Source organism: Nanorana parkeri, unplaced genomic scaffold (genome assembly GCF_000935625.1).
Source record: "Nanorana parkeri isolate BGI_ZX_2015 unplaced genomic scaffold, ASM93562v1 scaffold519, whole genome shotgun sequence".
Lineage (NCBI taxonomy): Eukaryota > Metazoa > Chordata > Amphibia > Anura > Dicroglossidae > Nanorana > Nanorana parkeri.
Window position 1 is genome coordinate 185,507 of NW_017306787.1, and position 17,950 is coordinate 203,456.

General features: G+C 43.5%; 1 protein-coding gene across 1 annotated transcript in view; it reads right to left on the reverse strand.

Annotated features, from left to right (window-relative positions):
- Positions 1–543: 543 nt before the first annotated feature.
- CASC4 (cancer susceptibility candidate 4) overlaps positions 544–17,950 on the reverse strand; it is a 41,963-nt gene continuing 24,556 nt past the window's right edge. The window contains exons 8-11 of the mRNA XM_018561358.1: positions 17,213–17,347; positions 8,144–8,311; positions 1,392–1,394; positions 544–805 (exon numbers count right to left, since the gene is read on the reverse strand). Coding sequence (XP_018416860.1) covers positions 738–805; positions 1,392–1,394; positions 8,144–8,311; positions 17,213–17,347 — 374 coding nt within the window. The 3' untranslated portion in view covers positions 544–737. The remainder of the gene's footprint in view (positions 806–1,391; positions 1,395–8,143; positions 8,312–17,212; positions 17,348–17,950) is intronic.

Below are 17,950 nucleotides of genomic sequence, written 5' to 3' on the forward strand. Positions count from 1 at the left end.
GCTTTACAAACAAACGTGTGTTACGGCTTCTATTTACACAACTTACATACAAAAACAATATATAAATATCTGCAGAGGAACTGGTACTTGGTCATACTGCTTACACAAGGAAGAACGGACGCCGCTTGAGGGAGAAAAAAAAAAAAATGTACTAGGACGCAGCCCATCACAAGGAACTGGTCACAAATCACATGATCTGCCGGGTCTACAGCAAAAGGTTTGGATCCTGTTGGGGATTTCTGCGCATATACTAGAGGAGTGTCCGCGTTTTCATGTATCTAAGGTGAAATCATGCTTGCAGAAGAGATCCTGTGTGGCCTGGTTTCAAAAACAATGTATTCACATTTCAGTCAAGATAGTTTTGGGAATCTCGATTTGGAAGTTACAAAGATAAAATCAAGAAGAAACTGAATTAAATTTCCAGCAAAAGGTTCATATTTACAGACCAAGTAAGGGGGTTTAGGAGTCCATCAGTCAGGAAGCTCAACTTCTACAGTCACAAGCAGCCTGTGATGGAGGCTGTAGATGCCTTCATACGGTACCTTTTTTGAGCAATGTTAACGGGCTTCTCCATCAAAACATAAGGGGGCAAGCAGCTGATTGACAGTCCTGAACCTCCCCTGCACCAGTGTGTGTATGAGACCCATTACTGGTCTTTAGGGCCTTCTCTTACAGTACAAGTAAGCCCTGGCGCTTGGCACGTTTGATCCATTTCATTTTTCTGTCCAGGTCACAGGTTACAGGGTCTCACCAAAGTGGTCTTTTCTATATTCTGCTGCATCCCCTTGACCATCATTTTCATCATCTACAAAAACAGATTACATGTTAGAATTACAATGTTCTAATATTACACTTAATACATCGCAAATGGAACAGTGCAATGAGAGCTAGGCAACAGAGAACAGAAGTAAATCTACAAGAAATATTCTAATAAAAATACATTAAAAAAAAAAAAAAAAAAGTACAATGATGGTCACCTTAGCCCTAACACGTAAGCATCTAGCTCAGAACAGTTGGATTCCATAACAACTCTCGAGGATAACTGGAGGGACTTCTATACCTCTTTGACCCATAAGACAACTCTCCACAGAGAGAAAGCCTTTTGAAGCATTTTGTTCTCGTAACAATGGCCCTTCTTGGATGCTTTATGACCTCCTTTTGACTTACGAAACACCTGGTGTTCCCTACTATATGGCTGAATGGGAAAGGAACCTGCTCTCTCGTTACCTCTTTGGACTGCTATTTTTGACCGCCTCTCTGTTTCGCCAGTCGATCGCTTCCCCAAACTTGCCCTTCTCTACATTCTTCCGGGTGCAGTCTCCTTGGCTAAGTGTCTCCTCCGTTTCTTCTTCTTGCTGCTAGGGCTGTAATTCCCCAACAAAGTTCTACACCTTCTTTTGAGGAATGGTTTGATGAAATGCAGCACCTACGGCCAATCTACATGACAGTTATGCCCAGTTCTGTGGCATCTGGAAACCTTGGATATATCAGGTCATCACTTTCCAATGCGATAGCCCGTCTCCTCTTTGTGACGTCTAAATTGAGGTTTCTCTGCCTGACCTCTCCTTATATTGCTACAGGATTTTGCTTTCCTGACCGAATACCCCTGCTCCCCCTCCCACCTCGTTTGTTCTCTCTGGACCACTATCTTTCTTATCACTCTAGACCAGGGGTGGCAAACTCAAATTCATCGGGGGGCTGCATCAGCAGTATGGTTACCCTCAAAGGGCCGGTTGTATAGGACTATGCATCTACTCACATGTGCCCATCTCTGCACCTCTGGATGATGACTATACATCCTTATCACACGTTTATATTCCACGCCTGGTGCTGCTGCACATTCCTACACAGCATACACCTTCCACCAACCATCACTGCAACTTCCAGCACCATGCACTCCGCTTCCTCCGCAACTGCCCCACACATACACGCAGCCACTTACCCAGCCGAATCCCCTGCTGGACCCCGGGTCACTCCCTCTCCATCCCCTGCTGCCTCTCCGCCCGAAGCGCTGCCCGACCCCCGGCCCACAATCTGCGCATGCGCGGTAGATGAGGAGGTGGGGGAGAGAACACGATGGTCACGATGGAACGGAGCGCCATCTTGTGGCCGGCGTGGGTTTTTGCAGTGATGTATCACATAGGGCCATGAGACAGGGCGGAGGCGGAGACGGAGCAAAATGAGGTGGCTGCTGTGCGGGCCACATTACAAGGTCCGGCGGGCCACATTACAAGGTCCGGCGGGCCGGATTCGGCCCGCGGGCTTTGTGTTTGCCACCCCTGCTCTAGACTCTTAGCGCTCCTCTCTTTTTCCTCTCCTCCCTGGTTTCTTGGTTTTATTTGATCGCCCATAGGAAGACTAGTTGTGGGGAATGCTGTGGGCAGATCTTGTACTAATAGGGAAAGGGATTGGGCTAATCCTTGCTCCGTTTTGACTTTTCTTGCCTTTGTAATTATTTTTTAATCTTTAAAACAAATATAATCTCTAAAAAAAAAAAAAAAAAACTTGTCCGAGAATAACATTCAGTCATTCTGCTTTCCATAGGAGAGTTGTCAAAGTCAACTTGTCTTATCTGTAAGTCTGCCAATCAGGTAGCATCCATAGGTCTAAAGAAAAGGGCTGAATGTGCAGGTAGAATGTGAGTGGTCAGTCAGGTTTTCTACAGGTTTCCACAGACATGAAGAGGTTGTATTATGTGGCAGAAAATCACAATAATGATTGCCTCATGTCTATGGCCAGCTTTAATTTGTGTGCCAGATTCTACAAATTCTAGCCGATCATACAACTAGACCAGCGTTTCCCAAAGCATTGGGTTTGTACTGACATCTGAAGTGCTGCACTTCTGAACCTGCTACCGTACAAATCTTTTCCATTGTGGTTAGAATGTATAGTACATTTTCATAACATTTTTGGTGTTATTGCATTTTTTTGTGCCTTTTCTTTCTACATGCTTTGTTTTCTAGGTTTTTGTTAATAGAACACTAGAGATTTGTAAATTAGCCACAGGGAATGCAATTAAACAATTTGCAATTTTGGGCCTCACTTCTTAACAAGAGTTGAGATATTTGCCAAAACAGGGAGTCACCAACTTATAGACTTACATTGTGAGAAGGAGCAGAAAAGCACAAGCAAGAGTATGTAAGCGGGGCTACTTCCAAATACATATAGAATTACAAAATTTACATAGAAACAAGTTCTTTCTTTAAAACAAAGAACACTTGTACTGTGCTTATGGAAGGCAAAGTAACAGTTTTACTTTACAAGAGAGGTAATTCTATAAATATCCTGCACTTTTCTTCTCAGTGCTCTCCATTGCTGCCAGACGCCCCAGAAGGACTTTGCATATTTCCCCATACCCAGAAGTACAGAGTATATTTGATGGCTCTGACAGCATATTGAGGTAGTGGGGGAGCAAGATGAAAGCAACAATAGGGTGCAAATGGGCAAATTAAAAATACAAAAAAAATTACAAAAATCGAACTGATGTCTTTGGCCTGCATAGCTAAACAAACTGAAAGACTACACATTCCCATACAAAACAAAAAAGGCACATGACAAACAGACATGAATACCAAAGTCTGAGACACTAACTAGATGGATCACAATCAGCTTAATTTAATAAAAAGCAACAACTACTAAGAGAAGCCAAAATTTTAACTACTGCAACTAGGGATGTTCAGATACCAGTGCCGATACTTGGCATTTTCACAAGAACTACCAGGGTTGCAGCTGGGACCTGGCTCTGGCGCTCCACCGCTGTCCTGAAATTATTAGTCTGTATTGTTTTAGAAAAACTGTCACATGACAAACAAAAATGTATCAGTACTTGTAAAAAATGGCATCACTGCATTCCATTACATACCATACATTAAAATAGAGATGCAGGGGGCGTGGCCAGCCATGGTGGTGTGAGGACGTGCAGCCAGGAGCTCTGCTATACCGGAACTCTCCTATGGTCCATATTCAGCCTTCTACCACCCTTTTTCCCCCTATGCCCGACGATCGGGACTCACCTGGGGCTGCTGCTTCTGCTTCCTCCTCCCGGGACATTGCCTCCTACTTCACGCGGCACCCACGCGACAGCCCGCCAAGTACTAAACTCTTAAACTTGAATAAACTCAGATTGAACTAAAATGGAGATGCACAAATCCCAGGAGCTCTGTATGCTCCTTAAAAATGACAGCTGCCTCCTAACTTTTGAGTTTTTCTCTAGTCTAGACTTGGAGCTGGAAAAGTATCTGTACATGTACTTGTACCGAGTATGGTACTTGGTATCTGAACATCCCCAACTGCAACTAAAGTGTATGTTTTTAAGAGAAAAAAGTAGGGGTGGGGTTGATCCTCTAATGGGTTTCGATTGCTGTCTTTGCCCATGGGTCCTGGTCACCAAGACAAAAAAAGTCAAGAGAAAATTTAAAAATTTGCCACCAGAACAAGGAGGTGAGAGGAAATCTTCCAATGGAGACACCTGTTCCAGGGACAACTGTCTACTGTCACACTGGAGAGGTCTCTACTCGCTCCCTGTTGCGTCTCCAATAGGAAACCAACAGTAAGACTAATAAACTGACAGGGTTTCCCCCATTCCTACGCAAAAAAAATTAAAACTAAAAATAGGATTTTTACACTAACCGTAAAATCCTTTTCTTGAAGTCCATTGAGGGACACACATAATTTTAATCGTTCAGGTTATACTGCCCCCTACAGGAAGCAGACGGTGGCAAATAAAAAAAACTGTAGGCCAGTCCAGAAGGGCACATCCCACTACCACCAAGTCTCAGTTTTGTAGCAAAGCAATATTAACAGCATGATCATAAATAAATACAGAGGGATGGGACCTGTGTCCCTTAATTGGGTTCAAGAGAAGGTTTTTACTGTGAATACTAAAATCCTATTTTTTTTATCCATTGAGGGACAAAAGGAAATCTTACGTTTTGGGATGTTTTAAAAGCAGTCCAACTGAGGAGTGGGCAACACTTGCAAACAATTGCTAACAGACCCAAGAAAACTGGGAACTGTCTGCAGTTGGAAGATCAGGCCAGAGGCCTGAAGCTGGCATCAGATGAGGCTGTAACAACCACCTGGTAGAACTTAGTGGTAAAAAGGCAAAACTACCTTAAGCAAGAATGAAGTCCTGGGCCTCAACACCACCACTAGCCTTGACAAGATGTGGGCTACAAGAAATACCATCTTGTGAGTGAGAGAGCAACGTTTCTATAGGTTCACATGGGAATTCTTGAATTGTACAGAGAACCAGATTTAGGTCACAGAGGAACAAATGGTTGGGGGGTTCTGGGAGGAAACCTAACGCCATGATAGTGCAGAGAGTCAGACAACGGCCAAAATCCAACTGTAGAATTCCTCCCACTAAGAAAATCCTATGGAGGACTCCCTGAGACTCACACAAAGTGATGTATATGCCTTCCATGTCTGATTATAGACCTTGCAAGACTTCCTAGCATTAAGCATTGTAGAAATTACAGACTCGGATGCCCCTGTTTTTCAGAATCTGGGCTTTAACAGCCATGCTTTCTGAGCATCTGCCAGGACTCTTACTAGGTCTGCATGGTACATCCGCCTAGGCCAGACAGGAGCAATGAGGATCACTGGAATGCCCTCTATCTCGATCCTGTGAAGCAGAGGAGGAAAAAGTTTTAGTGGAGAAAAAAAAAGGCATAGACCAGGGTGTACTGATGCTACAGAACCACCAAAGCCTCTACTGCTTCCGCTAGAGGATTCCTGTACCCGAAGACAGTGCCCAGCTTGTTACTGAACCTGGAGGCCAGGAGGCCCACATCTGGTGCCCCACACCTGCAAACACATCAGGGTGTAGGCACCACTACTCTGCATGCAGGTGCTGCAGGCTAAGTCTGTCTGCCAATTGCCTACACCTGGATTATACACAACTGACAAGGCTGGAACATGAAGGTCGCCCAGGGCAAGATCTGGTCTACCTCGCTCTTGTTTTCTCCCAGGTAACTGATGTATGCCACCTCTGAGGTGTTGTCCACCTGAATTCAGATTGGCTTATGTGCACTGTTCAAACGTGGTAAAGACATCCGAATCGCCCTATGTTCCAGGATGCCTATTGGGAAAGTAGACTCCTCCGATGACCAAGTTCCCTGCATGGACAGGGGGCCCAGAAATCCTCCCCAGTCTGACAGGCTGGGGTCTGCCACAAGGATCCTCCAAAAGATGGGAAGAGAGGACTTCTCCCGACTCCAGTGCCAGATGCTTGGAAGACTGACCCGAGGAGCAATTCTCCCCTCACATGTCTAAAATGACAAGATGTCACCGCATGGCAATAAGGTAACGTATAGGCTCAAGGTAGGAAGTAACATCTCAGGTACTCCTTTATCTCAGAGAGCAATTAGCATATGTGGGTCAAATGACTGGAGGTGACCAAAGTCACTGGAGGTGGACAGCAGGACCGTAACAAAGGCCGATCTATGTGGCACCTTTTAAGTAGGAGCATAATCTGGGAGATGCAACCTCGGCAATGTATGGTGGGAAAGAGTGAGTGACACTCCACCTAATAGACATATCAATCCCACAACATTAACCCCTTCTGTGACAAAACAGACAGGAACAGGAAACAAAAGGCATCCAGCGACCCCAGTAACCGAGGTAGCTCTTGGTGCTCAACCTGAAAAGCCTACTCACCAAGTGCGTCTTCAGAGACAGGGAAAGCAACGAGTCAGTGCCTATAGCACTGGACATGGAAAGCACTCCGCAAATAAATTGTACCAGAATGGATTCTGCAAAGGGCGCTAAACAGAATCCAGTGCCCAAAGGTCACTTCAAGGCTATTCCCACACGTCCAGTCCAAAGGGGACCAGATGCAGTACTCCCAAGAGCCAGGCTGAGGATGACTGAGATAAAGCTCCAGCAGTGATCTACAGAAGAGGCTTGATTGATTAAAAATAATAATCAAAGATGACAAAAAATTGGAGTTACGTACCTGGTAACTCTGTTTCTAGGAACCTTCCACTAGCAAACAAATTGTCTTAAGACAGAAGATCTGTAGAACAAGACATCTATCCTCCTAGGGCACTAGCAAAAAAAACGAGGCATGCTGACAGTGGGAGGGGGGTCACCCTTGGCTGACTTGCAGCTATTTTGTTTGCTGGCGTTTAATCCTGTAGACGGCAGTATAACCCAAAGATTTTGGACTTTGTGTACCTCAGTAGATGAGAAAGAAAAAAGTTTTGGCTATTCATATACTTAAAAAGCCTGTAAGGTCGTTTTGTAATGCTTCTGGGTAGATGCAGTCACCCAGGTTGCCCCATAAGAATTAGAATACAAAAGTAAAAGCATAAGATTAAAAAACACTATACAACAACACTAGAAAGACATGTAATAGGCACCTTCAACCCACATTGCACTTGTGAAAGTAGCAAGAGAAGCATAATTTATATTGTAATAAACATACAGTGGCTTTGTTCACAGAAATGTGGTGTACCTACAACAAAAAGCCTGAAGTGAGCTTGCTGAATAATTAATATAAAATGCATAGGAATGAGAATTCAAAACTGAGCAGAGTGGAACCATTAGAATTCATACCACCTTAAAACTATAAGTGATGCATGCAAAGTTATAGCTATAATACATATACAGTGCAACTTACTTAACCCGTCATGGCAGAAATGCAGCCGTACCATTGTTGAGCCTCTAAAGATGCTATTTTCCTGGTTGCCATTTTAATACGGCTTCACCACCAAGTCATCGGGTCCACACAACTATGCAGGCCAGGAGTTCTGGCTTCAATTGCTGCACAGTTGACCCAGGTCAGTGACTAACAAAGCACTGAAAAGTCAATGGCAAGCAAGAAACTTACATTTTTAAAAGATGCCCAGTAATGGCAACCCAGATTTCTCCAACATGCTTTAATAACGCAGTACACATAAGCAATCTTTTACTGTAACTCGTAGCAACCAGTCACAAATTCCATTTAACAGATTAGTGCAGCAAAACTGATCAAAGCTGATGTTTGAGTGGTTGTTACGAATTACATTATTCCATCGTCCACATGTCATCAATAACAGGAATTTTGATACAAAATAGAAGATTGTGAGAGCTGTGATCAGGCCATCAACTAGATTGGGGGTAGCTTAGATATAAGAATTCAGATAGGGCCCACGCTCACCTTGTACATCTTCTTCTCCCCCATCACCATCCTCTTCCTCATTGTAAGCCAGCTCTGCCTGCTTGTCTGCCTCGTACTCACCCACGTTCCCATCATCCCCGTTATAATCTGCCACTTTAGAACCATGTTGAGGATCTACAGGGGACTCATTCTCATCAAAAAACCGACCTGGGAAGTCGGGAGTGAAAAGGAGCAGAAGAGGATAGAAAAGCAGGAAAGAAAGAAGCAAAATTTGAGAACAATTAAGGATCATCAGAACAGACAGGACAGGACTTCAAGCCCCAAAACTGAGCCATCTGAAGACTACTGCACGCTTAAAATCAGAATCGATTGAACAGCATAGGTCAGAAAATGCAAAGGCTAAGTACATGGTACCCAGTGTATGTGGATGTCCTTTCTTGATCTATGATGCCACACAAGGCTGGGTAGAGCAGAGGGCATCCTAATGGAAGTGTAATCAATAATTACATTAAAGTGCATGTGGTTAGCCAACTAGACCATGGATATTTACAAAGTTTGTGCGAAGATACACAAACACAAAAACAAAATCTGTACACAACAGACTGGTGGGGTATAAAACAGATGGTCGGCAAGAGTGGGGCATGGACAAAAAAGTCAGCACATGCATTTAAAGACGTGGTTAACAACAAGGGGGCTCATGCATTAGGAGGCAAGCTGCCAAAATATTATTTTAGAAAAATAAACAAATGCAGGCCGTACATGCTGTAGGTAAAAGTACTAGCAGCTAATAAGGCAAATTGTGTTACAAAAAAATTGGGTACATGCATAAACAAAAGCAAAAAAGAAATAGAGAACGATGCTCAAGCAGAGAATTTAGGATGAATGTAGAAGGCGGGTGGTGACGTGCAGGACAATAGCAGCATGGCTCCGGGTGATGAAGACAAGTCATTAGTGAACAGTGTAAAAAAAAGTGGATTGAACGGTGTGAAGACAAGTCATTAGTGAACAGTGTAAAAGAAAGTGGAGTGAACGGTGAGATGGAGGAAATGGGGAACTGTATGAAGAAGTGCCACCAAAAAATATAATAAAGAGCCAGGACACCCAACATATTACATTTTATATAAGAAGATGGGACAACATTATTAACCAACATATTTAGGTCAGGAAATCTATTTTTGTACATATAATGAACATCCCGTCTGAACTCCCACTGGGCTACCAGCGGCTACTCTGCAGGTGGCCACTTCCTCTACATGAACGCCTACTACAATGCACACTACACACATGCAAAAATTCTAACAAAGTGTTAAACTAATTTGTATGATTTTGGTTAAACATCAGAGTTTTGTTGGGGAAAAAAATTGTACATGAAGTGGATTACCCTTTACAATGGGTGATAAGGAACACACAGATGTGCACAGCCATACAGCATTCACTTCCATGCAGAAATCTGTGTGTGTAGCCGTCTATACAACTAAATGACAGGAAGTAGCTGCATGCCGCTACATGCCAACCCGAACTTGTACATCTGTACAGGTACGGATGCAGACAGCCTGCGCCCAAGGGCATTCATTCTTTCCTGTAGGATGTGCAGGTTGACAGTTTTCCTTTAAAAAGTGATATTGCCCACTAAAGCGACCCTACCACCACAGGGGCGCTTATAATGGAGGGTCAACCTTCAGAGTCAGTTTGAATGAAAGCTGTAGCAAATTTCACTAAATATATAGAACAATATTGTTACATTCAACTAAAAGTAATTTTAGATGAGACTTTAGATGGTTTTATTTGTTCTTTTACATGGAGGATTGTAAATGCTCCATTTGAAGGACACCTGTGTAGCAGGGAATGCGATTAGGATTTCCTGCTAAATAACTACTGGAGGTAAGCTAAGGGGTCATTCAGGCCTATAGAGTTTTAAAGAGAGAGGGGGAGGGGGGCAGTAAAGCACAGTTCTGAGTAGTACAACCAAGCAGGAAGCACAACCAAATATGGCATGTTTATAAACTACATGCAAAAACAAGGTTTTCAAAAATATTCATACTTACCAATATGATTATTTACACTAAAACGCATCATTTTCACACATCCATTTCTAAAATATAAAGGCTGAAGACCATAGCTTTACTTTAATGGCCTCTTTACACTTTTCCATCCCCTTATGGTGCGTCATGGGTGTTAATTAATTTCATTGCAGTAGCAATTTCATTTTAAAATGGCTGCCAATGCATCTCAACAAATAAGAAACCGTTCCTTCCACAATTTTCAATGCAGCTCACCAACACACAAGATATACATTATGACTTTGCGTGTGTGTTACCACTTGTATGGTTATCTTAAATGGATGGAACTGCGATGCACTGTACAAAATGGAATAAATTAAAGTCAGTTGCAGTAGAAAAAAAAAAAAAAAAGAAAAAAAAAAAAGTGGGTTTTAGCATGCTTTACTAGACAACACAAGTGTAATGCCAGCCTAAATGTTTAAAAAAAAATAATTCCAAGACGACTAAGAGACAAAGCTTAAAATGAATAACCAGTGCAAGAGGCAAAAGCAAGAAGTGCAGTAATGCACAATAACCGAAGTTCACTTTACTAAAACCAGACCATTATATAGGTGTAATATATAGATATACACTGAGTGGCCAGATTATTATGACCACCCCATCAGTACTTCGTTGGGCCACCTTTTGCCTTCAATACTGCAGCGATTCTTCTTGGCATTGACTCCACGAGATTTTGAAAAGGTGATGCAAGGGATCTGTCACCATGCCTGATTAATAGCACTGTCCAGTTCTGTAAGATTTGATGGTTGTGGAACCAGCTGCCTGATGGCTCTTCCAACTTAGTCTCACAAATGCTCAATTAGATTGAGATCTGGTAATTGTGGGGGCCACCTAAGCAAGGTAAAGTCCCCCTCATGTTCTTGAAACCACTCCTGCACAATACGAGTACCGTGGCATGGCGCATTGTCTTGTTGGAAGAAGCCATCTCCATTGGGATACGCCATCAACATGATAGGATGAACTTAATCAGCAACGATACTTTGGTATGTTGTGCTATTCAGACGTTGTTCCACACGAATTAAAAGGGCCCACATCATGCTGAGAAAACATGCCCCGAACCATAACACTGCCCCCACCAGCTTGAAGGGTTGTACTCAACAGCATGAAAGCATGTGGGTACATGCTTTCATGCTGTTCCCGCCAAATTCTCACCTCTGCCATCTGCATGATGCAACTGGAAACGTGATTCATTGGACCACATGACCTTTTTTCCAATGCTCGACTGTCCAATCCTTGTGTTCCTGTGCGAATTGGAGACAGCAAAGGTGTTCGAACAGGCCTTCGGCTTCCATATCCCATACGATGCTGTGTACGGCAAACAGTGCGTTCAGAGATCATTTGAGAGGATCCCTGATTAAGATCTGCAGTAATTTGATGCACTGTTGCCCTTCTGTTGTCTTGTACCAGTCTTGCCACTCTCCGTTCTGCCCTAACATTGACTAGTCGCTGACGGCCACAATTCGCACGTCCAGACCCAGATTTTCGGCTGACAGTCCAGTCTTCAAACACTTTAACAACAGCTGCTCTTGAACATTTAACGAATTCTGCCGTTTTGCTGATACTCTCTTCATGGCTCCGAGCACCAACAATCATCCCACGTTCAAAGGCTGTTAAATCGCGTTGTTTACCCATATCTTCAGAAACAAATCACTTCTACTGTCGTGTTAAACAACCTGCTTCCCTATTTATAATGGTCTGGCCCTCTAGCAACTTCAGCGCAAAATTATAGCTCATTTGCCTACAAACGTCAGGTGGTCATAATAATCTGGCCACTCAGTGCATGTGCTTAATGACCTTAATATGCTTCTTAATATGCTTGAGCCACTGCTTTGTTGCCTTGGCGGTATGTTTTGGGCCATTGTCATGCTGAAAGACCCATCCACGACCTATCTTCAGTGTTCTGGCTGAGGGGAGGAGGTTCTCAGCCAAGATTTTACAATATGTGGCCCCGTCCATTGGCCCCTCAATGTGGCAAAGTTGGCCTGTACCTTTAGCAGAGAAACAGCCCCAAAGAATAATTTTTCCACCTCCGTGCTTGACTGTAGAGATTGTGTTCTTAGGGTCATCGTCAGCATTTTTCTTCCTCCAAACACGACGAGTCGCGTTAATGCCAGAGCTCAATTTTGGTCTCATCTGACCACAGCACTTTCTCCCAATCCTTTCTGAATCATTTAGATGTTCATTGGCAAGTTTCAGACGGGCCTGTACATGTGCCTTCCTGAGGAGGGGACCTTGCAGGTGCTGCAGGATCTCAATCCATGGCAGTGTATTGTGTTACCAATGGTTTGTTTTTGGTGACTGTGGTCCCAACTGCCTTGAGATCATTCACAAGCTCCTCCAGTGTAGTTCTGGGCTGATCCCTCATTTTACTCATGATCATCCTTACCCCATGAGGTGAAATCTTGCATGGAGCTCCAGGGCGAGGGCGATTGATGTTTTTTTTGTATTCCTTCCATTTGTGAATGATTGCGCCAACAGTTGTTTCCTTCTTGCTGATAGTCTTATAGCCCATTCCAGCCTTGTACAGGTCTACAATCTTGTCCCTAACATCCTTTAACAGCTCATTGGTCTTGACCATGGTGGTGAGGTTTGAATGGAAGAAAGATTCTGTGGACAGGTGCCTTTTATATACATAACAAAGTTATCACTCGGAGCACCTTCTTAAAAATTGACAGGACTAATCTGTGTACCACATAGTCAGGCTGTGTGAGCCAGAATTATTGTTGGTTGGTAGGGGATCAAATACTTATTTTACTCACTGAACTGAACCTCAATTTATAAAACATTTGTATCATGTGTTTTTCTTTCTGGATTTTTGGTTGATATTCTGTCACCTATGATACAAATTATAGACTTTTCTTACAAAATCTGCAGGGGATCAAATAATTATTTCCCCCACTGTATGTAGAGAAGCCCGGATGAGGATAGCAGCCCTGTGGCTCTTGTATTTCCACCAATTTTTATATGTAAAACAAATGGAAGAAAAAGATCAAAATGTGTTGTGATCATATTTCTATAACCTCAAATATCTCATCATGAAGTTGTTGATATTGCATAATATAACCAATATTTTTTGCAAAAAGAAAGCAAAGTATATGCATTCTGGATCCTGAAATCCCTAAGAATTAAGCATCAGGTCTATTCCTTTCATTATATCATGACAACTTAGAGCCTAAGAGAGCAAAGCAATGAAACCCTCCCATTATGCTATAGAAGAGCTTTTGTTTCCCACTTCAGATCTGTTTAACTATGATAAGTGCAGGACACAAGGCTCTGATCTCTCCCAATAACTGCCTCGCTCTGCCTGACTGCTACATCTATGGGGACCCCTCTGACACAACAAGAGTTGATGATGTTCTGAAAATCACATTCAGTCGAGTAACAAAACTTCGTAGATTGACTTTGAACAATGCCTACTAATGTTCTTCTTTAAATGCAGATCCTATTCAGTAAAGTTGGCCATATACCAGTAGAATTTTGTTCAACAAAATTGAATTTTTGGAACATCCGTTTGATTTTCTGATGGTTAGCAGAACAAACAAAATTGTAACTGTGGATGCGATTTTCCTTCAGGAAAAATTGTACATATTGTGATGCGCATGTGCTTGAATGGGAGTCCATGTAAGTACGAGGACTGGGTGAAGTTTTAGGGGCGAATTAAAATTAGTTGACTCAATGATGGCAAGATCGAATGTTCTGATAAACAATTTTGAACAAATGTTCGAACAGCGTACATCCAGGTTAATGAAGTAGAACCATGTGCAATAGGGTCACTTTATTTTACTGCAGCCAGATTGGTTGAGATGATCTCAGATTGGCCAACTTCCTGCATTTGGTGCAATAACATTGCTCATTCTACCATCTTACTGTTAAAAGCTTGATTGTTCCTTGTACAAGTCTTCTGATTGTGTCCTGAGCCTTAGAGAAGACTTATAATACAGCAATCCTAGCCAGGTTGTACTGCCGCATGTGGTTGATTCCAATATAAATTCTTAGCCATGTGCATAATGAGGGGGATTTATCAAAACTGGAGCAGTTGTGCACAGTAACCAATCAGCTTCTATTTTATCTTCAAAGCTTTGAACAAACTGAAGAGAGAGGCTAATTGGTTACTCTGGGCAACTGCTCCAGATTGTCTGCTCCAGTTTTGATTAATTTCCCCTTATTGCCCGCTAAATAAACAACAGAGAAGCCCCTTATTTGCTCGGTGCAATGTGCAGCAGGTACCATGTAGCAGAACAAACATGTAACCCTCAAAAAAAAAAAAAAAAAAAAACTGATTTGCTTTGGATGTCCATTGAGGCATTCCCTCTTATACTGGGTGTGTGGTAATTTTGACAGACCGAGTCACCACTGGCTTTATAGATTTCTTAGGCCATTACCAAGAACTCTGCACTGGGGTTGCCATGCCATCTTCAGTTACCTTTTTTTACATGATAAAGAATACAACATGAACAGCGTTCATTGTTGGCAGGGTGAGGACTAGGGCTTGCCACGCCAACAGAAATATGAAAGAGACCCTGTTACCTGCAAAATCAGGGCACAGTGACAGTGCCTCCTGGTAACCAACCCACCCAACCTTCCCTAGCAACCCATATTTACCCCTTGCCAATATTCCACAGCAGAAAGCTCTGGCGTTGGAGCTTACTCGATTGCATGATGCTTCCCCTCCCCTCCTACCAATGCGACAATATTCAAGCCTGTTGATTGGCCACTTAGACCCAGCCACTGTCACATGGGAAGGATACATGCCCTCAAATACTCTGAAGTCCTACTATGTTAGTGCACCAGAGTGAGGCCTTTGAGGTAGCAGGAAGGGTGTATAGATAGAGAAGTACACCTCATCAGAAAGCACTGTGGATTTACCCTGAATGTCACGATCTTTTTAATACTTTGGAGGGTGATTTCACGCACTTTTCTATCCGTACCTAGATTTTAGTTTTAACTAAACCAGAAATATTAATGTTGGTTACAGTTGTTTCTGAGACAATCTAGATAGGCCAGCAGAAAAACAGACTTGAAAAGAAATGCGCTTGTAATAGTGTGAATCTGGCCAGCAGGTGGTGATGTGGAGCTATCCTGCACGTTCTTTGTCTCCTCGGTTTTGTGATTTCATTCTGCGAGGCCGCATTCATTTCACAGTGTATAGATACATATTGGAAAAACATGCAATATCATCGTTAAACTAAACCCAACATGACCTAAAATGTTTCCAAGGTAACATCAATTATAATCTTCAGTTCAAGCACCTGTTTGATGTCTTCCACTATCCAGAAGCCCATTGCTCATACATACATTAGGTGGCTACTACATGCACTGTTAGATTTTTTTTTTTCAGTTCAGTCAAAAAACAGGATTCCTCTATTAATGCTAAACTGCCCACTGCAGCTATAGTATTTTTATAGTCGGCTCCGCTGGCAGCTGTCAAAGCACCTGAACAGCGGCTGCATTTGATTGGATTGGATTGCAGTCTCTGTTTGGTCGACAATTTCCTGCCTGGCTCCTTGGATTTTTAATTCGAAGGGTGTTGGATGGGAGGCAGCAGACAAGGCCACTCACAGCCAGTTTCAGGCCAAAATTTACTCAGAACATAGCCAGCTTTAGTCTTCAAATTGATCCCTGCATTCCCATGAAACCTGTTGGATCCTAAGCCCAGTGTGTACATGAGGTCTTGCCATGCGCATGAGTCAAGATTAAGTACTGCCTTCTTCTGGTGCCAGGCCAAGCTCACATTAACAGTTAGGCCCGCGTCACAGTGTAGAGTGGGGCCGTACAGATCCGTGTGGCGCACACGGCCGTATCAGGCCATTTCCAGAATGGACAGGTGCTGCGTGTGATTGTACGCAACAACCTGTTCTTCCCTATGGGAGGACGCGGCCATACGCTGTCGTATGCTCACCCTAGCTTCACATCCGTGCGCGTGTAGGGAAGAACAGGCTGCTGCGTACAATCACACGCAGCACCTGTCCTTCCTGGGAACGGCCCCGTATGGCCGTGCACGCCGCACGGATCTGTACGGCCCCACTGTGTGAATGGGGCCTTAAACGAACAACTTTGGGTGAAAGGAATCCATTTACTAATGTACTCCTCTGACACAAAGTCAGCTACTGTCAGCTATATGCTGACAGTACAGAGGTGCACTGCAGTTGGGAAATGTCCCGACAATTCCTGCTGCCTAATTGAGAGCTGGCTCTGTCTCTCTAGAGCCAGAGCCAGCTGTGCCCGCCCCCTCCCATCTGTCCCTCCAATGAGTGCTGGAGAAGCAGAGGCGTGGGGACTACCTACAGGGAGCAGTGACTGACAATCATCACTCTGCAGGGAACAGATCATGAGCTGAGCGATCAGTGGTTTGTGATCACTCAGCTCACAATCTACAGGGCCGGCGTGTGAGACAGCTGCAGTGTCACACATTGGCTACAAGTACAGGAAGAGTACATTTTACTCTCCTAATAAGTCTCCTTTAAATGCTAGAATTTGGTGAGCAGTAAGGGGTCGGGCATTTGACAAATCAATGACAATGAGCAGGGAAGGGACTTAAAAACACAAGGCAAGTCAATACCTCGTAAATTTAGGGCCTAGAATTCAACGGGCCCCTCAGGGACACAGGGATCATTCTAAAGACCATTAGAGGCACCAAGTTTCAGTATTGTTGTCACTTTAAAAACACTTAAGCCAGGTTCACAAGAGCCCCATAAAAGTACAAAAGCTCCATGTTTATGTTTGGTGCCGTCAGCTCTTGCAAAAGACCAAAATATAATGACAAATGTACTTATTCTACAACTAATTGATCACAAAGACTGCATCTGTTAAACTACATTCACACATTAGTGAACACTCACCCACAGACTGAGGGAACTAGAGTGTTATGTATTATTGCACATATTTCCTGCATATGCAGTAATACATAAACACAAATACTGCCAAACATGAAACAGCTGCAATTTCACTGACGCTGAAGACAATTATCAGATGTCAGTCATGGATGATTTCATAAAGATTAGCTTAAAATATTTTGTCATTTCTCCATAATGAGACAAGTTAGCCTTACTTTGCTTTAAGTTAGGAAAGATCATAGACTTCGGCTCTTTGGGGAGTGGTTTCCCAGGTAGCTGACCCAAACGTAGGGCATTGTCTTCTAATGGAGAATCCGGCTCTTTATTGACTCCAGGAGGAAGGTATATAACTAGGAAAGAAGAAAAAAGGACACATCTTGGCTCTGCTCATCCATTTGGTTCTATTTTATAGCCATTATCTAATCACACAGAAAACAGCAACAAATATTAGGTATGTATCTATTAAAAAAAAAAGTTAGATGTATTTAAATTGAAGCTTGGACTGGGAGAGGGAGGGACAGGACTTGGCGTTGATCAGCTATCCAGCATGCTGACAGGAGGGAAGAGCTTGTTGCTGCTGCTTCACTATCTAGGCACAGGCTGGGAGGCACCAATCTGTGTGGCTTAACTGCAGCCAGGGCCGTCTTTAGCGCAGGGCAAATGGGGCATTTGCCCTGGGCCCCATAACGTACAGGGGCCCACAGCAGCTGTCCCTTTCACATCCAGCGGCAAACAGAAAATGAGCTGTGCGTTTGAGCCGGTGGGGAGACAGAACGGACATCGTTCTCAGTAGCAGCCAGCCTGTGAAGTGACCGTCCGTCCGTGTGTGTGTGTCTCCTGCTGTGATCTCCTCCCCCGATGCCTGTCACAGAGATCAAGCAGGCATGGAGGAGGAGGGGGAGGGTACAGCCAGACGGCACAGGTAAATCTGGAAAAAAAAACGAACAGTTACG